The sequence below is a fragment of the Somniosus microcephalus genome, chromosome 4 (genome assembly GCF_052327205.1).
Source record: "Somniosus microcephalus isolate GS21.2 chromosome 4, FLI_Smic_1.0, whole genome shotgun sequence".
NCBI classification, from domain to species: Eukaryota; Metazoa; Chordata; class Chondrichthyes; order Squaliformes; family Somniosidae; genus Somniosus; species Somniosus microcephalus.
The window spans coordinates 57,884,115-57,910,885 of NC_140990.1; the positions used below are offsets into that span (position 1 = coordinate 57,884,115).

General features: G+C 50.9%; 1 protein-coding gene across 14 annotated transcripts in view; it reads left to right on the top strand.

The window, feature by feature from the left end:
• Nucleotides 1-26,771, top strand: part of LOC147118975 (uncharacterized) — a 305,332-nt gene that overhangs the window by 237,199 nt on the left and 41,362 nt on the right. Inside the window, exon 3 of one of the 14 annotated variants that reach the window (XM_085984696.1) lies at nucleotides 3,103-3,184. The exons of the other annotated variants lie outside the window; for them this stretch is intronic. Coding sequence (XP_085840822.1) covers nucleotides 3,103-3,184 — 82 coding nt within the window. The remainder of the gene's footprint in view (nucleotides 1-3,102; nucleotides 3,185-26,771) is intronic. 14 annotated transcript variants of the gene reach the window in all.

The following is a 26,771-nucleotide window of genomic DNA, read 5'->3' on the forward strand; positions in this document are numbered from 1 at the left end:
CCAAATTTGCAGATGACACAAAGCTGGGTGGGAGGGTATGCTGTGAGGAGGATGTTGTGAAACTCCAGTACGATTTCGACAATTTGGGTGATTGGGCAGAAACATGGCAAATGCACAATAATGTGGCTAAATGTGAGGTTGTCCACTTTGGTGTCAAAAACAGGAAGGCAGATTATTATTTGAATGGCAATAGATTGGGAGAAGGGGAAGTGCAACGAGACCTGGGTGTCCTTGTGCACCAGTCGCTGAAGGTAAGCATGCAGGTGCAACAGGCGGTTAAGAAGGCAAATGGTATGTTGGCCTTCGTAGCAAGAGGGCTCGAGTACAGGAACAAGGATGTCTTGCTGCAGTTGTACAGGGCCTTGGTGAGACCGCACCTTGAGTATTGTGTGCAGTTTTGGTCGCCTTATCTGAGGAAGGATATTCTTGCCATGGAAGGAGTGCAGCGAAGATTCACCAGGCTAATACCTGGGATGGCAGGAATGACGTACGAGGAGAGATTGGGTCGATTGGGCTTGTACTGACTGGAGTTTAGAAGATTGAGAGGGGATCTCATCGAAACGTATAAAATTCTGTAACTACCACACCTGGAGTACTGCGTACAGTTGTGGTCTCCTTATTTAAGGAGGGATATACTTGCATTGCAGGCAGTTCAGAGATAGAAACATAGAAACATAGAAGATAGGAGCAGGAGTAGGCCATTCAGCCCCTCGAGCCTACTCCGCCATTCAATGAGATCATGGCTGATCATCCAAACTCAGTACCCTGTCCCTGCCTTCTCCCCATATCCCTTGATCCCTTTAACCTTAAGAAATATATCCAACTCCTTCTTGAATATATTTGATGAATTGGCCTCAACTGCCTTCTGCGGTAGAGAATTCCACAGGTTCACCACTCTCTGGGTGAAGAAATTCCTCCTCATCTCTGTCCTAAATGGCTTACCCCTTTATCCTTAGACTGTGACCCCTGGTTCTGGACTCCCCGCCATCGGCAACATCCTTCCTGCATCTAGTCTGTCTAGTCCTGTTAGAATTTTTATAAGTTTCAATGAGATCCCCTCTCGTTCTTCTAAACTCCAGCGAGTATAAGCCTAATCGACCCAATCTCTCCTCATACGTCATTCCTGCCATCCCAGGTATCAGTCTGGTGAATCTTCGCTGCACTCCCTCCATGGCAAGAACATCCTTCCTCAGATAAGGCGACCAAAACTGCACACAATACTCAAGGTGTGGTCTCACCAAGGCCCCTGTACAACTGCAGCAAGACATCCTTGTTCCTGTACTCAAACCCTCTCGCTACAAAGGCCAACACACCATTGTGATGGTTCACTAAGTTGATTCCTGAGTTGAAGGGGTTGACTTATGAAGAAAGGTTGAGTAGGTTGGGCCTATACTCACTGGAGTTTAGAAGAATGAGAGGTGATCTTATTGAAACATATAAGATTCTGAGGGGGATTGACAGAGTGGATGCTGAGAGGATGTTTCCCCTTGTGGGGGTGTCTAGAACTAGGGGGCATAGTTTCAGAATAAGGGGTCGCCCATTTAAAACTGAGATGAGGAGGAATTTCTTCTCTTAGAGGGTCATTAATCTGTGGAGTTCTCTGCCCCAGAGAGCTGTGGAGGCGGAGTCATTGAATATATTTAAGGCAGAGATAGACAGATATTTGAAAAACAGGCGAATCAAGGGTTAATGGGGACCAGGCGGGAAAGTGAAGTTGAGGCCAAGATCAGATCAGCCATGATCTCATTGAATGGCGGGGCAGGCTCAAGGGGCCAAATGGCCTCCTCCTGCTCCTGTTTCTCATGTTCTTATGTTCCATTAACCACTTCTCTCTGTTTTCTGCCCTTTACCCAACTTCCTATCCACGCTGCCCCACTCCCTTTAACACCGTGAGCCTTAATTTGATCAACAAGCCTCCTGTCCGGCACCTTATCAAACACCTTTGGACAATCCATCTACACAACATCCACTGCATTTCCTTTCTCACTACACGGTGTTATTTCCTGAAATAATCCCTGCTGTCTGTCCTGAATGAATCCATTTCACTACCAAATGTTGCAATGTTTGCTCCACCCCACAGGGTTTCATCTGTTTAAAGCCACAACAGAAAGGACCAGTTTTCTCCTGGAGTTTGAGAGAAATCAGGTTTGAAAATGATGCAGAGATTCAGCCAATGAGGGAGCTCCGGGCTGAGCCCCGCCCACTGGGTGGTTCAAGCCCCGCCTCTCACACACTCCGATTGGTTGGAGGATCCACCGCCAGCTCGGTCCTCCAGCCCCACCCCGCTCTTCCTATTGGTCCGGAGCTCCTGTCAATCGCCCAGGCAGTGTGAGCTGAGCATGTGCGGCCCCCTTGGGCAGGAACCAGGAGGAGAGAATCTTGTCAATTTCTGTCCTGGACTCTCAGTGATGGCTTCTGTAAACTCCTTTTACAGGCTGTGAGAAGGGCAGCATTTACACACCGCAAACTCAAACCAAGCATCACATCAAGATCTGACAGAGCCACTCCATTCATCAGGACCCGAATATCATCGGCCTTTGAATGTGGAAGGAGAAATGTTTGTCTGTTCTGTCTGTGGCCTCCCCTGGCCCCGGGCCCTGAACAAGGGACTGGAGAAACTCGCTGCCCTGCGGATCAGACAATCAGTCAGCGCAAGTCCCACCCCTCGAGCTCCCCGATTGGTTGGAGGACCCGCCGCCGGCTCGCTCCTCCAGCCCCGCCCTGCTCGCTCCCTATTGGTCGGAAGCTCTTTGTTGGCCGGCGCGGACACGATGGACTGAAATGGCCTCCTTCCGTGCTGTAACTTTCTATGATTCTATGATCAGTGTGACCGGAAAAGCATCGAGACACACACACCCGAGTGAGAGTGTTCCAGTGCACTGACTGTGGAAGGAGCTTTAACCAGTTACACAGCCTGAAAAAACACCGCACCATTCACAGCGGGGAGAAACCGTCCACGTGTTCTGTCTGTGGATGAGGCTTCAACTGATCGTCCAACCTGGAGAGACACAAGGACACCCGCAGCTCGGCGAAACCACAAAAATGTGGAGACTGTGGGAAGGGATTCAATTATCCGTCTGAGCTGGAATCTCATCAATGCAGTCACACTGGGGAGAGGCCGTTCACCTGCTCCGTCTGTTGGAAGGGATTCACTCAGTCATCCACCCTGCTGAAACACCAGCCAGTTCACACTGGGGAGAGGCCGTTCACCTGCTTCGTCTGTGGGAAGGGATTTACTCAGTCATCCACCCTGCTGAAACACCAGCGAGTTCACAAGTGACTGATGGGGTTGGATTCTGCTGTTGTTGCTGCTGTTAATCAGATCCGGGACTGAATCATGTTCATCCTTTCAGGCAGCGCATTCCAGATCACAACAACTCGCTGCTTAAAAACAATTCTCCTCCTGTCGCCTCTGCTTCGTTTGACCAATCACATTAAATCTGTCTCCCCTGGAAACCGACCCTTTAACCACCGGAAACACTTTCTCCTTATTTACTCCATCAAAACCCTTCATGATTTTGAACACCTCTACCAAATCTCCTCTCAACCTTCTCTGCTCTAAGGAGAACAACCCCAGCTTCTCCAGTCTCTCCACATAACTGAAGTCCCTCATCCCTGGTACCATTCCTGTAAATCTCTACTGCATCCTCTCTGAGGTCTTGACATCATTGCTAAAGTGTGGTGCCCAGAATGGAACAAAATACTCCAACTGAGGCCTAACCGGTGTTTCAGAAAGTTTTAGCCTAACTTCCTTGCTTTTGTACTCAATGCCTCTATTTATAAAGCTTAGGATCCTTATCAGCCTTCTCAACTTGTCCTCCCACCTGCAAAGATTTGTGTGCAGACACTCCCAGGTCTCTCTGTTCCTGCACCCCCGTTAAAATTGTATCATTTAGTTTATATTGCTTCTCCTCATTCTTCATACCAAACATCACCCATCTCCATCCCTGCTTCCCCATCTGCTGCTGAAACCCTCATCCATGCCTCTGTTACCTGCAGACTCGACTATTCGAAGGCTCTCCTGCCCATCTTCCACCCTCCATAAACTTCAGCTCATCCGAATCTCTTCTGCCCATATCTTAACTCGCAACAAGTCCTGTTCACCCATCAGCCCTGTGCTTGCTGACCTACATTGGCTTCTGGTCTGGCAACACGTCAAGCTTAAAATTCTCATCCTTATTTTCCAAACCCTCCATGGCCTTGCTGTTCCCCATCTCTGTAATCTCCTCCAGCCCTAAAACCCTCCGAGATATCTACGCACCTCCGATTCTGGCCTCTTGAATACCCCTGATTCACTCCACCATTGGCGACTGTACCATCAGCTGCCAAGGCCCTGAGCTCTGGAACTCCCTCCCTAAACCTCTCCACCTCTCCTCCTTTAAGATGCTCCTTAAAACCTGTGATGAAATATTCCATTCACCACTGCCTGTGACTGAGATCGGTTTCAGTGTCATTTCCCTTCCCCCAGACCTCATTGTATTGTGTACTGGAATGTGCTGTATTGTATACTGGAATGTGCTGGAATGTGCTGTGTGTAGGGCTCCGCCCATACCTGGCCCCGTTTGTAAGCTAGCTTCAGTCTGGCCTCAGTCTCCAGAAGGAAGACATCTCTTTCTCTTACGTGTTACTTTCTAAGTTAATAAAAGCCTTGTTTTTGTTCTGCTAACTTCGAGTCTCGGAATTATTGAGGCACATCAATTTTATTAACTTATTTTTCAACACTATGGATCAACTCCTGAAACCCGAATGTTTGGATTTGGATCAACATGCTCCGGACGCATCAGCACGCTTCGGACACGGGTTTGAGTGTATGGAATTCTTCCTGGACAATTCCGCAGCCGTCAAAGACGCTACGGACGCTGCGAGGATGAGACTCGGAATTCTGCGGAATTGGGTAAGCCACCGGGTTTACCCCCTCATCCAAGACGCCGAGACCTACCTGGCCGCCTGCGACATCTTAAAGGCGCATTACCAGCAGCCTACGAATGAGGTGTATGCTAGGCACCTGCTCGCTACCCGCGCACAGCGACCTGGGGAATCGGTGGAGGAGTTCCTAAGCACCCTGAAAATGCTTGGCAAAGACTGCAAGTGCCGAGATGTAAAAACCGCAGTGTACACTGACGAGCTTGTTCGCGATGCCTTCATCACAGGCCTCAGCTCCACTTACATCCGGCAAAGACTGCTGGAAAAAACGGGGTTGGACCTGAAACAGGCTGCGGACACCGCGCGATCCCTGGATGTGGCCCAGAGAAACTCGGATGCCTACTCTTCAGCCCGCGCCGTCCATGCCGCCACGTGTGCACCGAGGGCGCCGCCATCTTGGAAGGCATCTTCCCCGCCCGACAGCCCGACACCGGCGGGGCCCTGCTCTCCCCCCAGAAGCCCTACGACAGCCGCGACGCGTCAGGGACCCAACTGCTACTTCTGCGGGCAGCCAAAGCACACCAGAAACCTGTGCCCGGCGAAAGGCACCACCTGCTTTAAGTGCGGTAAGAAGGGGCACTTCGGGAAGGTGTGCAGAGGGAACCCCGCCGGAAAACCAACCGCCGGAAAACCCGCCACCGCCGCGTGTGCGCCGTGGGAGCAGCCATCTTGGACGCCATCTTGCCCGACCTCGTGGGGTCCGCCATCTTGTGAGCAGACAGCGTGGACACCATCTTGTATCGATCAGGGCCCTACAGTGGCATCGGTCACAGTGGACCAGACCAGGCCGCACCCGCTATCCAGATCAATGGTGGATATCGAGGTAAACGGGTGCCGGGTTAAATGCTTAATTGACAGTGGAAGCACGGAGAGCTTTATCCACCCAGAACTGGCACAACAACTCTCCCTAAAGGTGGTCCCTACTCAGGGTACCATCTCTATGGCTGATAAAACCCAGACATCGACCATTCTGGGTTACTGCACGGTACAATTGTGCGTTAACGGAACTGTATATGATAATTTTAAAGTATTAATCATGAAGAACCAATGTGCGAGCGTGATCTTGGGCCTGGATTTCCAGTGCAACCACCAAAGCATCACGCTCAAGTACGGTGGGTCCCAGCCGCCCCTCACAGTGTGCGGTCTGGCTACCCTGAAGGTAAAGCCGCCTTCGCTATTTGCGAACCTTACCCCTAACTGCCGGCCAATAGCGACCAAAAGCAGGAGGTACAGCTGGGAGGACAGGTGGTTTATCGCGACCGAGGTAGACAGGCTCCTGAAAGAGTGCATTATTGAACGCAGCAACAGCCCGTGGCGCGCCCAAGTGGTAGTGGTAAGGGGTAGCGAGAAGAAACGGATGGTGATCGACTATAGTCAAACGATCAACAGGCACACCCTACTAGACGCCTACCCGCTACCCCGCATATCAGAAATGGTGAACCAAATCGCCCAATACCGGGTGTTCTCCACCATCGACCTCAAGTCAGCGTACCACCAGCTCCCTATCAGACCAGACGACCGCCCGTACACCGCCTTCGAGGCGAACGGACGCCTCTACCAATTCCTCAGAGTCCCCTTTGGGGTGACGAATGGGGTCTCGGTCTTCCAGAGGGAGATGGACCGCATGGTCGATGACCACCACTTGCAGGCAACCTTCCCCTACCTCGACAACGTCACCATCTGCGGTCACAACTAGCAGGATCACGACTCGAACCTCGAGAGGTTCCTGAAAACCGTACAAAAACTCAACCTCACCTACAACGAGGACAAGTGCGTTTACAACACCACGCGCCTCTGCATACTAGGCAGTGTGGTGGAGAATGGGGAAATCGGGCCAGACCCCGACCGATTGCGCCCCCTACGGGAGCTGCCCCTGCCCAACACTCCCAAAGCCCTGAAAAGGTGCCTGGGGTTATTTTCTTATTATTCCCAATGGGTCCCCAACTACTCCGACAAAGCCCGCCCCCTCTTGAAAGCATCCTCTTTCCCGCTCTCTGCTGAGGCCCACGCCGCCTTCAAAAGCATTAAGCAGGATATTGAGCGGGCCACGCTACAGGCAGTGGACGAGAACACTCCATTTCAAGTGGAAAGTCATAGAGTCATAGAGTCATAGAGTTTTACAGCACAGAAAGAGGCCCTTCGGCCCATCGTGTCCGCGCCGCCCATCCACCCCTGTCCTGTCTAATCCCATTTTCCAGCATTTGGTCCATAGCCTTGTATGCAATGGCATTTCAAGTGCTCATCCAAATGCTTCTTGAATGTTGTGAGGGTTCCTGCCTCTACCACCCTTTCAGGCAGTGAGTTCCAGATTCCAACCACCCTCTGGGTGAAAAAGTTCCTCCTCAAATCCCCTCTAAATCTCCTGCCCCTTACCCTGAATCTATGCCCCCTTGTTATTGACCCCCCTACTAAGGGGAAAAGTTCCTCTTTATCTACCCTATCTATGCCCCTCATCATTTTGTACACCTCAATCAGGTCCCCCCTCAGCCTTCTTTGCTCCAAGGAAAACAACCCCAGCCTGTTTAGTCTTTCTTCATAGCTGAGGCGCTCCATCCCAGGTAACATCCTGGTGAATCTTCTCTGCACCCTCTCCAAAGCAATCACATCCTTCCTATAGTGAGGCGACCAGAACTGCACACAGTACTCCAGCTGTGGCCTCACCAGCGTTTTGTACAGCTCCATCATAACCTCCCTGCTCTTATATTCTATGCCTCGCCTAATGAAGGCAAGTATCCCATATGCCTTTTTAACCACCTTATCTACCTGTTCCGCTGCCTTCAGAGATCTATGTACATGTACACCAAGGTCCCTCTGACCCTCTGTACTTCCTAGGGTCCTACCACTCATTGTGTATTCCCTTGCCTTATTTGTCCGTCCAAAATGCATCACCTCGCACTTTTCAGGGTTAAATTCCATTTGCCACTTTTCCGCCCATCTGACCAACCCGTTTATATCGTGATGCGTCTGACTTCGCCTTGGCGGCCACCCTCAACCAGGCGGGGCGGCCCGTAGCTTTCTTCTCGAGGACCCTCCAAGGGCCCGAGATCAGGCACTCCTCCGTGGAAAAGGAGGCCCAAGCCATCGTGGAGGCAGTGCGCCACTGGCGCCACTACCTAGCCGGCAAACGCTTCACCCTACTTACCGACCAGCGGTCGGTAGCGTTTATGTTCAATAATAAACAGAGGGGGAAGATTAAAAATGATAAGATTCTTAGGTGGCGGATCGAGCTCTCCACCTTCGAGTACGACATCATTTACCGGCCAGGGGCCCTTAACGAAACCCCTGATGCCCTCTCATGAGGGATGTGTGCCAGCGCCACCGGGGATCGGCTACAGACCCTCCACAATGACCTCTGCCACCCAGGGGTCACGCGGCTGTTCCACTTCATAAAGTCCCGTAACTTACCCTACTCGATTGAGGAAGTTCGGTCCCTGACCAGGAACTGCCGCACTTGCGCTGAGTGCAAGCCTCGGTTCTACCGCCCAGATAGAGCCCACTTAATCAAAGCTACACGGCCCTTTGAGCGGCTCAGCTTAGATTTCAAGGGCCCCCTCCCGTCCGTCGACCGCAATGTTTACTTCCTGAACATTGTGGACGAATACTCCCGGTTCCCATTCGCCTTCCCCTGCCCAGACATGACCAGCGCCACGGTCATTAAATGCCTCAACAGCCTGTTCTGCCTGTTCGGTATGCCGAGCTACATCCATACGGATAGGGGGGCGTCCTTCATGAGTGAAGAGCTACGCCAGTACATGCTGTCCAAGGGGATCGCCACCAGCCGTACCACCAGCTACAACCCCCGGGGTAACGGCCAAGTGGAGCGAGAGAACGGGACAGTATGGAAAGCAGTCACTCTAGCTCTAAGGACCAAGGGCCTCCCTATCTCCCGCTGGCAGGAAGTCCTCTCGGATGTGCTCCATTCGATACGGTCGCTATTGTGTACGGCCACTAATACCACGCCTCATGAACGAATGTTTGTCTTTCCCCGGAAATCCACCTCAGGCGTATCCATGCCGTCATGGCTCTCCACCCCAGGTCCGGTACTCGTGCGAAGGCATGTGAGGGGCCACAAGACGGACCCTCTCGTGGAGCCAGTACACCTACTCCACGCCAACCCCCAATACGCATATGTCCGGCACGCCGACGGAAGGGAGGACACCGTGTCCATAAAAGACGTCGCCCCAGCCGGCATCGACAACAACCACGGCAATAGCGGCAACGACAATCACAGCAACTCTTACCCACCCACTACTCTTTCATCACCCCCGGAAGAACACCGACCAACGGCACCCCCACCAACTACCCCTCCAACAACCCTGGCGGCACCCCCGGCAGAGACCCAGGAGGCTACCGGGGACACCCAGCCGACACCCGCGGCACCGCAACAGCCACGTCGGTCGCAGAGGACTATCAAACCCCCGAACAGACTAAATCTATAGAAGGGGTGAATGTGATGAAATATTCCATTCACCACTGCCTGTGACTGAGATCGGTTTCAGTGTCATTTCCCTTCCCCCAGACCTCATTGTATTGTGTACTGGAATGTGCTGTATTGTATACTGGAATGTGCTGTGTGTAGGGCTCCGCCCATACCTGGCCCCGTTTGTAAGCTAGCTTCAGTCTGGCCTCAGTCTCCAGAAGGAAGACATCTCTCTCTCTTACGTGTTACTTTCTAAGTTAATAAAAGCCTTGTTTTTGTTCTGCTAACTTCGAGTCTCAGAATTATTGAGGCACATCAAAACCTACCTCTTTGACCAAGCTTTTTGTCATCTACCATAATATCTCCTTATGTGGCTCAGTGTTAAATTTTGTTTGATATCGCTCCTGTGAAGCGCCTTCGGATGTTTTACTACATCCTCGATTTTTAAATTCTGATTCTTGTTTTCAAATCCCTCCATGGCCTTGCCCCTCCCTATCTCTGTCACCTCCTCCAGCTCTACAACTCTCTGGAAATTCCTTTTACCTGGTCACTTGTTCAACCAACGTCACTTCACAGCAACTTGTTCACTTGTAATAAAAAGTCCTGAGACACGTCACAGGAGTATTAGTAAACAAAGTTTGACACTGAGACAAGTATTAGGACAGGGGTAAATAAATCCAGGGACCACTTACATTGAGACACAAAATCCAGGGACCATTTACTCTGAGACACCAAATCCAGGGACCATTTACTCTGAGACACCAAATCCAGGGGCCATTTACTCTGAGACACCAAGTCCAGGGACCATTTACTCTGAGACACCAAGTCCAGGGACCACTTACACTGAGACACCAAATCCAGGGACCATTTACTCTGAGACACCAAGTCCAGGGACCACTTACACTGAGACACCAAATGGGAATCAGAGAGCCTCAGTATGGGGAATGGCCATGGTGGTGAAACCAGCTGTAGTGAGGGTGAAAGGCGGGTAATGCATGAAGATATGACGGTGGAATCAGTTGGCGACTGGTGGGGCCTGGTGACAGGTTGTTGTCAGAAGCCCTTTTCAGGCAGGCCGACAATTGGGTGTAACCAGAGAAACACCTGGATCCGCCTGTTCTTGTCCCCAAATCCCAAAGTCTAATGTCCCGGATGTCTTTATCTTTGGGAAATGTCGAGATGTGAAAGAAGGGAGGAAATCAGGCTCAGGCCAGAAAGAAGGTTCCCTGAATGAACAATTCATGAGGCTGTTTTGTGACTCGTCTGCGTGAGGTTAAAAAACATGAATGAGAAAGGACGCGTCCAGTGACACCTGCGTTGTCAATAGTGGTTTCTAACCTTAATCACTATTTCCTAAGCCAAATATCCTATCGACTACCCCCAACCACTAACCCCAATCCTAACCAATAACCACTAGCGGCAGCAGCGGGGCTATAAAAGTCCCAAAGACCAGGTAAGGCCTCACAGCGTCGGCGGGAATTCAGCGGCAGCAGCGGGGCTATAAAAGTCCCAGAGACCAGGTAAGGCCTCAGTGCGTCGGCGGGTGTTTCAGCGGCAGCAGCGGGGCAATAAAAGTCCCAGAGACCAGGTAAGGCCTCAGTGCGTCGGCGGGAATTCAGCGGCAGCAGCGGGGCTATAAAGGTCCCAGAGACCAGGTAAGGCCTCAGTGCGGCGGCGGGAATTCAGCGGCAGCAGCGGGGCTATAAAAGTCCCAGAGACCAGGCAAGGCCTCACAGCGTCGGCGGGAATTCAGCGGCAGCAGTGGGGCTATAAAAGTCCCAGAGACCAGGTAAGGCCTCACAGCGTCGGGGGGAATTCAGCGGCAGCAGCGAGGCTATAAAAGTCCCAGAGACCAGGTAAGGCCTCAGTGCGTCGGTGGGAATTCAGCGGCAGCAGCGGGGCTATAAAAGTCCCAGAGACCAGGTAAGGCCTCACAGCGTCGGGGGGAATTCAGCGGCAGCAGCGAGGCTATAAAAGTCCCAGAGACCAGGTAAGGCCTCACAGCGTCGGTGGGAATTCAGCGGCAGCAGTGGGGCTATAAAAGTCCCAGAGACCAGGTAAGGCCTCACAGCGTCGGCGGGAATTCAGCGGCAGCAGTGGGGCTATAAAAGTCCCAGAGACCAGGTAAGGCCTCAGTGCGTCGGCGGGAATTCAGCGGCAGCAGCGGGGCTATAAAAGTCCCAGAGACCAGGTAAGGCCTCAGTGCGTCGGCGGGTGTTTCAGCGGCAGCAGCGGGGCTATAAAAGTCCCAGAGACCAGGTAAGGCCTCACAGCGTCGGCGGGAATTCAGCGGCAGCAGCGGGGCTATAAAAGTCCCAGAGACCAGGTAAGGCCTCAGTGCATCGGCGGGAATTCAGCGGCAGCAGCGGGGCTATAAAAGTCCCAGAGACCAGGTAAGGCCTCACAGCGTCGGCGGGAATTCAGCGGCAGCAGCGGGGCTATAAAAGTCCCAGAGACCAGGTAAGGCCTCACAGCGTCGGTGGGAATTCAGCGGCAGCAGCGGGGCTATAAAAGTCCCAGAGACCAGGTAAGGCCTCAGTGCGTCGGCGGGAATTCAGCGGCAGCAGCGGGGCTATAAAAGTCCCAGAGACCAGGTAAGGCCTCACAGCGTCGGCGGGAATTCAGCGGCAGAGCGGGGCTATAAAAGTCCCAAAGACCAGGTAAGGCCTCACAGCGTCGGTGGGATTTCAGCGGCAGCAGCGGGGCTATAAAAGTCCCAGAGACCAGGTAAGGCCTCAGTGCGTCGGCGGGAATTCAGCGGCAGCAGCGGGGCAATAAAAGTCCCAGAGACCAGGTAAGGCCTCAGTGCGTCGGCGGGAATTCAGCGGCAGCAGCGGGGCTATAAAAGTCCCAGAGACCAGGTAAGGCCTCAGTGCGTCGGCGGGAATTCAGCGGCAGCAGTGGGGCTATAAAAGTCCCAGAGACCAGGTAAGGCCTCAGTGCGTCGGCGGGAATTCAGCGGCAGCAGCGGGGCTATAAAAGTCCCAGAGACCAGGTAAGGCCTCAGTGCGTCGGCGGGAATTCAGCGGCAGCAGCGGGGCTATAAAAGTCCCAGAGACCAGGTAAGGCCTCAGTGCGTCGGTGGGAATTCAGCGGCAGCAGCGGGGCTATAAAAGTCCCAGAGACCAGGTAAGGCCTCAGTGCGTCGGTGGGAATTCAGCGGCAGCAGTGGGGCTATAAAAGTCCCAGAGACCAGGTAAGGCCTCAGTGCGTCGGCGGGAATTCAGCGGCAGCAGTGGGGCTATAAAAGTCCCAGAGACCAGGTAAGGCCTCAGTGCGTCGGCGGGAATTCAGCGGCAGCAGCGGGGCTATAAAAGTCCCAGAGACCAGGTAAGGCCTCAGTGCGTCGGCGGGAATTCAGCGGCAGCAGCGGGGCTATAAAAGTCCCAGAGACCAGGTAAGGCCTCAGTGCGTCGGCGGGAATTCAGCGGCAGCAGTGGGGCTATAAAAGTCCCAGAGACCAGGTAAGGCCTCAGTGCGTCGGTGGGAATTCAGCGGCAGCAGTGGGGCTATAAAAGTCCCAGAGACCAGGTAAGGCCTCAGTGCGTCGGTGGGAATTCAGCGGCAGCAGTGGGGCTATAAAAGTCCCAGAGACCAGGTAAGGCCTCACAGCGTCGGCGGGAATTCAGCGGCAGCAGCGGGGCTATAAAAGTCCCAGAGACCAGGTAAGGCCTCACAGCATCGGCGGGAATCCTGAGCGGCAGCAGCGGGGCTATAAAAGTCCCAGAGACCAGGTAAGGCCTCAGTGCGTCGGCGGGAATTCAGCGGCAGCAGCGGGGCTATAAAAGGCTCCAGAGACCAGGTAAGGCCTCAGTGCGTCGGCGGGAATTCAGCGGCAGCAGCGGGGCTATAAAAGTCCCAAAGACCAGGTAAGGCCTCAGTGCGTCGGCGGGAATTCAGCGGCAGCAGCGGGGCTATAAAAGTCCCAGAGACCAGGTAAGGCCTCAGTGCGTCGGCGGGAATTCAGCGGCAGCAGCGGGGCTATAAAAGTCCCAGAGACCAGGTAAGGCCTCAGTGCGTCGGTGGGAATTCAGCGGCAGCAGCGGGGCTATAAAAGTCCCAGAGACCAGGTAAGGCCTCAGTGCGTCGGCGGGTGTTTCAGCGGCAGCAGCGGGGCTATAAAAGTCCCAGAGACCAGGTAAGGCCTCAGTGCGTCGGCGGGAATTCAGCGGCAGCAGCGAGGCTATAAAAGTCCCAGAGACCAGGTAAGGCCTCACAGTGTCGGCGGGAATTCAGCGGCAGCAGCGGGGCAATAAAAGTCCCAGAGACCAGGTAAGGCCTCACAGTGTCGGCGGGAATTCAGCGGCAGCAGCGGGGCTATAAAAGTCCCAGAGACCAGGTAAGGCCTCACAGCGTCGGCGGGAATTCAGCGGCAGCAGCGGGGCTATAAAAGGCCCCAGAGACCAGGTAAGGCCTCAGTGCGTCGGCGGGAATTCAGCGGCAGCAGTGGGGCTATAAAAGTCCCAGAGACCAGGTAAGGCCTCAGTGCGTCGGCGGGAACTCAGCGGCAGAGTGGGGCTATAAAAGTCCCAAAGACCAGGTAAGGCCTCAGTGCGTCGGCGGGAACTCAGCGGCAGCAGCGGGGCTATAAAAGTCCCAGAGACCAGGTAAGGCCTCAGTGCGTCGGCGGGAATTCAGCGGCAGCAGTGGGGCTATAAAAGCCCCAGAGACCAGGTAAGGCCTCAGTGCGTCGGCGGGAATTCAGCGGCAGCAGCGGGGCTATAAAAGTCCCAGAGACCAGGTAAGGCCTCAGTGCGTCGGCGGGAATTCAGCGGCAGCAGCGGGGCTATAAAAGTCCCAGTGACCAGGTAAGGCCTCACAGTGTCGGCGGGAATTCAGCGGCAGCAGCGGGGCTATAAAAGTCCCAGAGACCAGGTAAGGCCTCAGTGCGTCGGGGGGAATTCAGCGGCAGCAGTGGGGCTATAAAAGTCCCAGAGACCAGGTAAGGCCTCACAGTGTCGGCGGGAATTCAGCGGCAGCAGCGGGGCTATAAAAGTCCCAGAGACCAGGTAAGGCCTCAGTGCGTCGGCGGGAATTCAGCGGCAGCAGTGGGGCTATAAAAGTCCCAGAGACCAGGTAAGGCCTCAGTGCGTCGGCGGGAATTCAGCGGCAGCAGTGGGGCTATAAAAGTCCCAGAGACCAGGTAAGGCCTCACAGTGTCGGCGGGAATTCAGCGGCAGCAGCGGGGCTATAAAAGTCCCAGAGACCAGGTAAGGCCTCACAGCGTCGGTGGGAATTCAGCGGCAGCAGTGGGGCTATAAAAGTCCCAGAGACCAGGTAAGGCCTCAGTGCGTCGGCGGGAATTCAGCGGCAGCAGCGGGGCAATAAAAGTCCCAGAGACCAGGTAAGGCCTCAGTGCGTCGGCGGGAATTCAGCGGCAGCAGTGGGGCTATAAAAGTCCCAGAGACCAGGTAAGGCCTCACAGTGTCGGCGGGAATTCAGCGGCAGCAGCGGGGCAATAAAAGTCCCAGAGACCAGGTAAGGCCTCAGTGCGTCGGCGGGAATTCAGCGGCAGCAGCGGGGCTATAAAAGTCCCAGAGACCAGGTAAGGCCTCAGTGCGTCGGCGGGAATTCAGCGGCAGCAGCGGGGCTATAAAAGTCCCAGAGACCAGGTAAGGCCTCACAGTGTCGGCGGGAATTCAGCGGCAGCAGCGGGGCAATAAAAGTCCCAGAGACCAGGTAAGGCCTCACAGCGTCGGCGGGAATTCAGCGGCAGCAGTGGGGCTATAAAAGTCCCAGAGACCAGGTAAGGCCTCACAGCGTCGGCGGGTGTTTCAGCGGCAGCAGCGGGGCTATAAAAGTCCCAGAGACCAGGTAAGGCCTCAGTGCGTCGGCGGGTGTTTCAGCGGCAGCAGCGGGGCAATAAAAGTCCCAGAGACCAGGTAAGGCCTCAGTGCGTCGGCGGGTGTTTCAGCGGCAGCAGCGGGGCTATAAAAGTCCCAGAGACCAGGTAAGGCCTCAGTGCGTCGGCGGGAATTCAGCGGCAGCAGCGGGGCTATAAAAGTCCCAGAGACCAGGTAAGGCCTCACAGCGTCGGCGGGAATTCAGCGGCAGCAGCGGGGCTATAAAAGTCCCAGAGACCAGGTAAGGCCTCAGTGCGTCGGCGGGAACTCAGCGGCAGCAGCGGGGCTATAAAAGTCCCAGAGACCAGGTAAGGCCTCAGTGCGTCGGCGGGAACTCAGCGGCAGCAGCGGGGCTATAAAAGTCCCAGAGACCAGGTAAGGCCTCACAGCGTCGGCGGGAATCCTGAGCGGCAGAGCGGGGCTATAAAAGTCCCAGAGACCAGGTAAGACCTCAGTGAGTCGGCGGGAACTCAGCGGCAGCAGCGGGGCTATAAAAGTCCCAGAGACCAGGTAAGGCCTCACAGCATCGGCGGGAATCCTGAGCGGCAGAGCGGGGCTATAAAAGTCCCAGAGACCAGGTAAGACCTCAGACTGTCGGCGGGAATCTCGAGCGGCAGAGCGGGGCTATAAAAGTCCCAGAGACCAGGTAAGGCCTCAGACTGTCGGCGGGAATCTCGAGCGGCAGAGCGGGGCTATACAAGTCCCAGAGACCAGGTAAGGCCCTCCAGTCTCCAGTCTGGGAACTCGGAGGGAAGGAGAGAGGTAAAAAGTAATCCAAGTGTGACGTCACCAGAAAGCGGGTAAGTGGTTGGTTGGTAAGTATTTCTCCCTTTTTAAGCTTAAATCTCTTTGGTTTATAGTTTCTAAGGTGTGATATTCACCATCTAGAATCGGGGCAGAGGGTATTTAAGAATAATATTAATAAATTTAATTAATCACATAGAATGGGAGATCAGGTGATGTGTTGCTGCTGCAATATGTGGGAGCTGGTGGACACCATTGATGCTCACGGTGATCACATTTGCAGTAAGTGTTGGCTGCTCAAGGAATTCCGGCTCCGTGTTGAAGAGCTGGAGTCCGAGCTTCAAACACTGAGACACATCAGGGAGGGGGAGAGTTACCTGGACTCTGTGTATCACGAGGTATTCACACCAATTAGATTAATTAATTCAGACGTAGTCCGTGGCCAGGGTCAGGATGGCGTGACCAGAAGTGAGGCAGGTACGGGGATCCAGGAGGTAGTGTTGGAGGAGCCGCAGCCCTTGCACTTGCCCAACAGGTTCGAGGCTCTTACTCCCTGTGAGGATGGGAACAGGGACTGCGGGGAGGATGAGCAACCTGACCACAGCACCGTGGAGCAGGGGGCCATTCAAGTGGGGGGAGTTAAAAGAAATGTTGTAGTGGTAGGGGATAGTATCGTTAGGGGGATAGATAGAGTTCTTTGCAGCCGATAGCGAGAGTCCCGAAGGCTGTGTTGCCTGCCTGGTGCCAGGGTTAAGGACATCTCCTCTGGACTGGAGAGAAACTTGGAGTGGGAGGGGGAGGATCCAGTTGTCGTGGTCCATGTTGGTACCAACGACATAGATAGGACAAGGAAGGAGGTTCTGCTGAGGGAGTTTGAGCAGCTAGGGGCCAAATTAAAAAGCAGAACCACAAGGGTCTGGATTATTACCTGAGCCACGAGTGAATTTGGCTAGGACAAATAAAATGAGAGAGTTAAATGCGTGGCTCAAAGACTGGTGTGGGAGAAATGGGTTTTGCTTCCTGGGACACTGGCTGCAGTACTGGGGCAGGAGGGAGCTGTTCCGTTGGGACGGGCTTCACTTGGCCAGTGCTGGGACCAGAGTCTTGGCGGATCATATAACTAGGGCTGTAGAGAGGGCTTTAAACTAACTAGTGGGGGGGAGGTTCCTAGAGAGCAAATAATAAAAATGACAACAGAGAAGGTCATAGACTTAGGTAGCAGTGGGGAAATTAAAAACCAGAGCGTGTCAGGAAGGGGCAGAAGGTATGGAGTAAAAGGTAAAGTAATAAAAAGGGCAAAAGCAGGAACTAAGTGTCACAAAACATATTTGAAAATTCTCTATCTGAATGCACGTAGCATTCGTAACAAAATAGATGAGTTAATGGCACAAATAACTACATATGGGTATGATCTTGTGGCCATTACAGAAACATGGCTGCAGGGTGACAATGCCAGGTTATTTAACGATCAGGAAGGACAGGCAGGAAGGAAGGGGAGGTGGGGTGGCTATGTTAATAAAGGAAGGAATCACTGTATTACAGAGAAATGATATTGGGTCAAAAGATCAGGATAATGAAACAGTTTGGGTGGAGGTAAGGAATAATAAGGGGAAAAAAACACTAGTGGGCGTAGTCTATAGGCCTCCGAACAGTGGCAACTCTGTTGGACGGAGTATCAATCAGGAAATAGTTGAGGCTTGTAATAAGGGAACATCTATAATTATGGGGGATTTTAACTATCATATTAATTGGACAAATCAAATTGGGCAGGGCTGCCTTGAGGATGAGTTCATTGAGTGTATTAGGGATGGGTTTCTTGAGCAGTATGTAACTGAACCGACCAGGGGGCAAGCAACCTTAGATCTGGTCCTGTGTAACGAGACAGGATTAATTAAAAATGTCCTAGTAAAGGAGCCCCTTGGAATGAGTGACCATAACATGGTTGAATTCCATATTCAATTAGAGGGTGAGAAGGTTGGATCTCAAACAAGCATGCTAAGCTTGAATAAAGGAGACTATGAAGGTATGAGAGCGGAACTGAGTAGAGTGGATTGGGAAAATAGATTAAAGGGTAAGACGATACATGATCAGTGGTGTACATTTAAGGAGTTATTTTACAACTTCCAAAAAAAATATATTCCACTGAGAAGAAAAGGGTGTAAAAGAAAAGACAGCCATCCGTGGCTAAGTAAAGAAATTAAGGATAGTATTCGACTAAAAACAAGGGCATATAAGGTAGCCAAATCTAGTGGGAGGATAGAGGATTGGGAAAACTTTAAAAGACAGCATAAAATAACAAAAAGATTGATTAAGAAAGGGAAGATAGATTATGAAAGTAAATTAGCAAAAAATATAAAAACAGATAGTAAGAGTTTTTATAGTTATACAAAAAGAAAAAGGGTGGCTAAAGTAAATGTTGGTCCCTTAGAGGATGAGACCGGGAAATTAATGGTGGGAAACATGGAGATGGCAAAAACACTGAATGAATATTTCACATCAGTCTTTACAGTAGAAGACACTAAGAATATCCCAACACTGGACAAACAGGGGGCTAAAGGGGGGGAGGAGCTAAACACAATCAAAATCACTAAGGAAGTGGTACTCGGTAAAATAATGGGACTCAAGGCGGATAAATCACCTGGACCTGATGGCTTACATCCTAGGGTCTTGAGGGAAGTGGCGGTAGGGATTGTGGATGCATTGGTAATAATATTCCAAAACTCCCTGGACTCGGCAAAGGTCCCGGCAGACTGGAAAACTGCTAATGTAACACCCTTATTTAAAAAGGGCAGTAGACAGAAGGCTGGAAACTATAGACCGGTTAGCCTAACATCTGTGGTAGGTAAAATTTTGGAGTCCATTATTAAGGAGACAGTAACAGGACATTTGGATAATCATAATTTAATAGGACAAAGTCAGCATGGTTTTATGAAGGGGAAGTCATGTTTGACAAATTTGCTGGAGTTCTTTGAGGAAGTAACGTATAGGGTGGATAAAGGGGAACCAGTGGACGTAGTGTATTTAGACTTCCAAAAGGCATTTGACAAGGTGCCAGACAAAAGATTATTGCTTAAGATAAAAAATCACGGGATTGGGGGTAACATTCTGGCATGGATAGAGGATTGGCTATCTAACAGAAGGCAGAGAGTTGGGATAAATGGTTCATTCTCAGACTGGCAATCAGTAACTAGTGGTGTTCCGCAGGGGTCAGTGCTGGGTCCCCAACACTTTACAATCTATATTAACGATTTGGAGGAGGGGACAGAGTGTAACATATCAAAGTTTGCAGATGATACTAAGATGGGAGGGAAAGTAGTGAGTGAGGAGGACATAAAAAACCTGCAAGGGGACATCGACAGGCTACGTAAGTGGGCAGAGATTTGGCAGATGGAATACAATACTGGAAAGTGTGAGGTTATGCACTTTGGCAGGAAAAATCATAGAGCAAGTTATTATCTTAATGGCAAGGAACTGGAAAGTACTGAAGTACAAAGGGATCTGGGGGTCCTGGTGCACAAAACTCAAAAGGTTAGTATGCAGGTGCAGCAAGTGATTAAGAAGGCCAATGGAATGTTGGCTTTCATTACTAGGGGGATAGAATATAAAAATAGGGAGGTATTGCTTCAGTTGTACAAGGTATTGTGAGACCGCACCTGGAATACTGCGTACAGTTTTGGTGTCCATACTTTAAAAAGGACATACTTGCTCTCGAGTCAGTACAAAGAAGGTTCACTCGGTTAATCCCGGGGATGAGGGGATGGACATATGAGGAGAGGTTGAGTTGATTGGGACTCTACTCATTGGAGTTCAGAAGAATGAGAGGCGATCTTATTGAAACATATAAGATTGTGAAGGGGTTGGATCGGGTGGATGCGGGGAAGATGTTCCCGATGATGGGTGAAACTTGAACTAGGGGGCATAGTCTTAGAATAAGGGGCTGCTCTTTCAAAACTGAGATGAGGAGGAACTACTTCACTCAGAGGGTGGTAGGTCCATGGAATATGCTGCCCCAAAAAGCTGTAGAAGCTACATCATTACATAAATTTAAAACAGAAATAGACAGTTTCCTAGAAGTAAAGGGAATTAAGGGTTACGGGGAGCGGGCAGGAATTTGGACATGAGTCGAAGTTCGGATCGGTCATGGCCCTGTGGGTAGCGGAGCGGGCCCAGGGGCCGTGTAGCCTGATCCTGCTCCTATTTTGTGTGTCTAATTCTGTTAGATTCAGGAGATGGTTCTGTGATATTGGATTGGCGGTTAGGATCAGATCAGCCATGATCTTATTGAATGGCGGAGCAGGCTCGAGGGGTCAATTGGCCTACTCCTGCTCCTGTTTCTTATGCTCTTATGTGTAGTGTATGTAACGTTCCACCTTTAAGAGAACTATTTTAAGGGTTGCACTGCTTTATCTTGGCTACTGTATACTGTAATACCGGTGGTGACCACACCGGTATATAAGTGCTGTGTAAGGATTTATTGGGCAGATTCGCCCTGACCTTCGAATAGTAAAGTCCTGTTAAAGTTACTCTTGTAGTCTGTGTATTAATTCGCCATATAACACACAGACTTTACAGTGGCGACGAGTTCGATCTTACCCTGCGGCAGCGATACATCCGAAGCAGTTAACGAGCATCGAGAAGAGGCATCCGCCCTCGTCGTTCTGCTGAGAGAAGACTCGAGTCTGCAGAGCAAGGAAGAAGGAAGAATTCAGACACGAAGCCTTCCGTCAGCAACAGGCAGTGATCGTCCCTTCTGTCACGGTGGTGAGTGAGCCGATCAGCCACGAGAAGCAAGTCGGCCACGTTGACTGTGATTAGGGGGGAAATAAAAAGAAACGGAGGATAAGGGCGGTGAACTCGACCACGGTCGGGGGAAAGGAGCCGGACAGAAGTCGGGGCCAGAGACGCTGAGACTGGGGCAGCGTAGGGCACGGGAGCCGCGGTACAAGCGGGAATGCAGCCGATGTGAGAGACCGGGCTACAAGCGGGAACGCAGCCGGTGTGAGAGACCGGGCTACAAGCGGGCTGGGAGATGCAACAGTGTCGGGAGACAGCTCGACCGCGACCGGCGAAAAAGGCCGGCCAGCTACCGAGGCCGCGAGGCGCTGCGACCGGGATCGTAAGGCGCGGGAAGAAATAAATAAATAAAACCGCGGAGAACTCAGCCGCAGCTGGGGGAGGAAAGGACCGGACTGCGAGAGGGCTGGGGAGGCGCGATTGAAAGCCGCTGAGGGAGAGACAGAGCCCGAGCGAGCGGGAGAGCTTCAGAATAAACTGAAGCCGGTGCGCAGGCTGCGAAACCCGAAAGCCAGCGGTCGTCGCCCGAGGGCAAAGCTTACCCCCCCGCCAGAGGAAGACAAGCGCGGGAAACCGCCATCCTCGGAGGCGGGGAAGAAGATAAGCGCGGGAAACCGCCATTTTTGAAAAAAAAAGTTAAAAATAAAGAAAAATTTCGTTGTTGTTCTCAGAAAGATTGTGAAGATGCCTAAGCGTGGTAACATCAATGATTTCGATTCCGATGTGGAAGATTGGGCCACGTATGTAGAACGCATCGAGATATATTGTAAGGTCAATAAGATAGCAAATTATGATAAAGCTCTAACCTTACTAAACTCAATGGGTGCGAAGACATACGGGCTATTGAAGCATCTTCTATCACCAGCTAAACCGATGGATCAGTCTTTCACAAATATTGTTGCTGTCCTGAAGGATCGTTTGAACCCCACACCGCTGATGTTAGCGGAACGATCTAAATTTTACGTGAGAACGCAACTAAAAGAGGAAAGCAATGCGGAGTACTTGGTTGAACTGCGTAGGCTAGCAAAATACTGTCAGTTTGGGGAAAATCTGACAGAGGCTCTGAGAGACAAGTTCGTGTGTGGGATGTTGAAGGAAGAAACACAAAAGCGACTGCTCGAAGAGAACGATCTTACACTTGATAAGGCTGTCCTTATTGCAGCATCGCACGAAGCCGCAGCGAGAGGCACGGCGGAAATGCAGCTGAAGACAGCGGTACTCAGCGTGGATCAAATGACTTCAGGTACAACGAAATGTTATCGTTGTGGGAAGACAACACACGACTAGAACCAATGCTGGTTTAAAAACCAGGAATGTAGAAAATGTGGCAAGCTTGGTCACATAGCTAAAGTATGCCGGTCAGGAAAGAAGACCAGCAACAATAAGTCACCACAGAAGAAGTACAGAAAGGTACATAAGGTGACTGTGAAGAGTTCAGATGAACAGAATTCGGATTCAGACTCCAACAGCAAGGAGCTGGGTCGTCTGAGGATTCACAATGTGAGTAAGGAAACTGACCGACAAACTATCTGGGTCACACTACAGATTGCAAAAGTCCAAGCGAAGATGGAAGTGGACACCAGATTGGCGTTGACGGTCATGAATAAGCAAGATTACAAAAAGTTATTCAAACATATTCCCCTACGGGATACAGAGATAGTATTGCAGACATACACGGGGCATAAAGTATACCCCATCGGAAAGATAAAAGTCAAGGTGAGACACAAGGGCAAAGAACACCAAGGAATGGACATATATGTACTACCCAAGGGAGGTCCACCACTTCTGAGGCGGGAGTGGATCAGGAAAATAAAGATAGACTGGCACTCCCTAAACACAATGACAGTAGATTCTGGAAAGAAAGATGTCAAACCTGAACGATTGTCCAGAATATGGGACGAGGCTAAAGAGGTATTCCAGCAGGGACTGGGAATACTGAGAGGAATTAAGGCAAAAATCAAGATTGCAGAACATGCAAGGCCAAAATTTTTCAAAGCCAGATCGGTACCTTACGCGATACGACCTGCTGTGGAGGCAGAACTGGAAGAGCTTGAACGTTCAGGGGTACTGTCTAAGGTGGACTGGAGTGAGTGGGCCACGCCCATTGTTCCCGTCATGAAGCCTTCGTCGAGTAACAAGCCAGGGGGACCGGGAAAGGTCCGCATCTGCGGAGACTTCAAGATCACAGTTAATCCGGTGCTTCACACGGTACAATACCCACTTCCGCGGATTGAGGATATCTTTGCTTCATTGTCTGGCGGGAAACACTTCACCAAGATAGGCCTGGCGCAAGCATACTTACAGATGGAAGTCGAGGAAGAGTCGCGCCAGTATCTCACAATCAACACGCACAGAGGCTTGTATCGATATAATAGACTGGTTTTTGGAGTGGCTTCGGCTCCAGCAATTTGGCAGAGGGCCATGGAGCAGGTCTTACAGGGTATTCCAAGCACTCAGTGTTACTTGGACGATATCCTGATTACAGGAGAGGACGAGGAGGAACACCTCACAAATTTGAAACTGGTGCTCACCAGGTTGAAGGAATATGGCCTTCGAGCTAACCGCCAGAAATGTGAGTTCTTCCAGAAACGGATCTCGTACTGTGGTCATGTCATTGACCAAGAGGGCCTGCACAAGTCACCTGAAAAGATCGAAGCTGTCGTGAAGGTCCCCGCTCCGGAAAATGTATCACAGTTGAGGTCGTTTCTGGGGTTGATTAACTATTACCATAAGTTTCTGCCAAATCTATCCACGGTGCTGCACCCGTTGAATGCTCTGTTGTGGAAAGAAGTACCATGGAAGTGGAGCGAGGACTGTAAGAAGGCCTTTTGCAAAAGCAAGGCATTGATCACCTCTGAGGAAGTGTTGGCTCACTTCAATCCAACGCTACCTCTTCGTCTAGCTTGTGATGCTTCCCCTTATTGTATTGGAGCAGTACTCTCACACAAGTTGCCAAATGGCTCAGAAAGGCCAGTCGCATTTGCATCCCGATCATTGACCTCCGCTGAGTGCAATTATGCTCAGATAGATAGGGAGGCTCTCAGCCTTGTGTGGGGAGTAAAGAAATTCAATCATTACCTGCAGGGCAAGAAGTTTACATTGCTGACAGACCACCAGCCGTTGGTATCCATATTCAACCCTAACAAGGCCGTTTCCACTATGACAGCGCAAAGGCTACAGAGGTGGTCCATTTTACTAGGGGCACACCAATATGACATCGAATACAAAAGGTCCAAACAGCATGGAAATGCTGATGGGTTATTGCGCCTACCGTTGCCAGTGGTAGAAGAGGCGACTACAGTGGACCCAGTGGAGATGTTCCACTCAACCATAGTGGAATGTCTACCAGTAACAAATTCTATGATCGAAAAGGAAACAAGAAATGACCCGACTCTCTCACGAGTCTACGATTTAATGGTGGTGGGATGGCCAGCACATGGCGAACCAATGTTGTCAGCATTTTCGCAAAGAAGAGAACAGCTGTCAGTGTGCCGAGGAACCTTGATGTGTGGATCTAGAGTGGTGATTCCACCCAAACTCCAGCATAAAGTGCTAAAGGAGCTTCATGAGGGGCATCTGGGTGGAGTGAAAATGAAGAACCTAGCCAGAGCGTTTGTGTGGTGGCCAGGTATTGATGGAGACATCGAAGAAATAACCAAGAGCAGTCTAGGATGCCAGAAGGTCCAAAACGCCCCACCACAAGCTCCTCTGCATCCATGGGAGTGGCCCTCATCTCCATGGCAAAGGGTACATATCGACTTTGCTGGTTCATTTATGGGCTCAATGTTTTTAATCGCGGTGGATGCACACTCCAAGTGGCCGGAGGTAATAAAGATGTCCTCCACCACCACGGAAAAAACCATCACAGTATTAAGGACCATATTTGCCAGGAATGGGCTGCCGGAACAGATCTGTTCTGATAATGGACCGCAATTTGTGTCCGAAGAATTCAGGAAGTTCTTAAAAAGCAATGGGGTTAAGCACTACACGTCCGCCCCATACCATCCCGCCACCGATGGATTAGCTGAAAGGTTTGTCCAGACCTTCAAGAAGGCCATAAAGGCCATGGGTAATGAAGACATAAATCTACAACATAAGGTAGATAACTTCTTGTTGGCATACAGGAATGCAACACATGCGGTCACAAACCAAACTCCCGCCATGATGTTTTTCAATAGAAGACTAAGATGCCGGCTGGATTTGATTAAGCCAAACGTCAGAAGGGACGTAGCGAACCGGCAATTTCAAGGCATGAATGAAAGGCCAACTAGAACCTTCCAGATAGGTCAACAAGTTTTGGCCCGGGACTACCGTACCGAGAAATGGCAGCCTGGAACTATTGGAAAAAGGCTAGGACCGCTGATGTATACCGTGGACATTGGTGAAAGCATAATAAGGTGCCATGTTGACCAGATCATAGAGTCATCCACAAAGGGCCAATCTACTCCACAACTCTATACGCCTAATGTTGAAGCAGAGATACCCAGAGCATCTACCTCCGATCCGGTAATACTGGAATCAGATGAACCTGACACTGTCCTTCAAGCAGAATCGACCTTGCCAGAAGAACCTACTACACCACCGAAAACTACTACACCACCAAGGCGTTATCCGGACAGAGTCAGGAAGCCTCCAGAGAGACTGAATCTGTGAACTGTTTTACATAAAGTTGTATATATGTTATGATGTTATATTAATTGGAATATATATATACTGTTAACCTAAAAAGGGAGGATTGTAGTGTATGTAACGTTCCACCTTTAAGAGAACTATTTTAAGGGTTGCACTACTTTATCATGGCTACTGTATACTGTAATACCGGTGGTGACCACACCGGTATATAAGTGCTGTGTAAGGATTTATTGGGCAGATTCGCCCTGACCTTCGAATAGTAAAGTCCTGTTAAAGTTACTCTTGTAGTCTGTGTATTAATTCGCCATATAACACACAGACTTTACATTATGTTCTAAGCCCCAACCACTAACCCCAATCCTAACCAATAACCACTGGCCCCAACCACTAACCCCAATCCTAATCAATAACCACGAGCCCCAACCACTAACCCCAATCCTAACCAATAACCACTGGCCCCAACCACTAACCCCAATCCTAACCAATAACCACTAACCGCAACCACTAACCCCAATCCTAACCAATAACCACTAGCCCCAACCACTAACCCCAATCCTAACCAATAACCACTAACCGCAACCACTAACCCCAATCCTAACCAATAACCACTAACCCCAACCACTAACCCCAATCCTAACCAATAACCACTAGCCCCAACCACTAACCCCAATCCTAACCAATAACCACTAACTGCAACCACTAACCCCAATCCTAACCAATAACCACTAACCGCAACCACTAACCCCAATCCTAACCAATAACCACTAGCCCCAACCACTAACCCCTAACCCCAGCCCCTAACCATGGATTATTGACAGAGATCAATGGAGGAGCTGATGATCTGATAAAGGAAGTATTTGAAACAATTATCTTGATTAAAGAAGTAGTGTTAGTAACACCAGATTAAATCAATGATACCGTCAAAATCACCAATTACAGTCACAAAGATCAGAACATTTCAAAGGCTATTATGTGCAATATGTGTGATGGTGTTTTACTAAATCGTATCCAAACAATGTTAAATGATGCAGAAAATAACAGATTTCAAATCTTATACAAGATAGTTCTATAAAGGGGGTGGTTCAAAGGAATTTCAGGTGAGTGTAAAGTGAAACACTACAGTTCAGTCTATGACACCCACAAGCCATGTACTCAGACGGAACACACATTCAAACATTCGAGATGCAAAACCTGCCCTTTTACCTCCTCCCTTCCCCCGGTCCAGGGCCCCAAGCATTCCTTCCAGGTGAAACAGTGATTTACTTGTACTTCTTACAATTTAATATACTGTATTCGCTGCTCACGATGCAATCTGCTCTACATTGGGGAGACCAAACGTAGATTGGGTGACCGCTTTGCAGAACACCTCCATTCAGTCTGTAACGGTGACCCCGAGCTTCCGGTCACCTGTCACT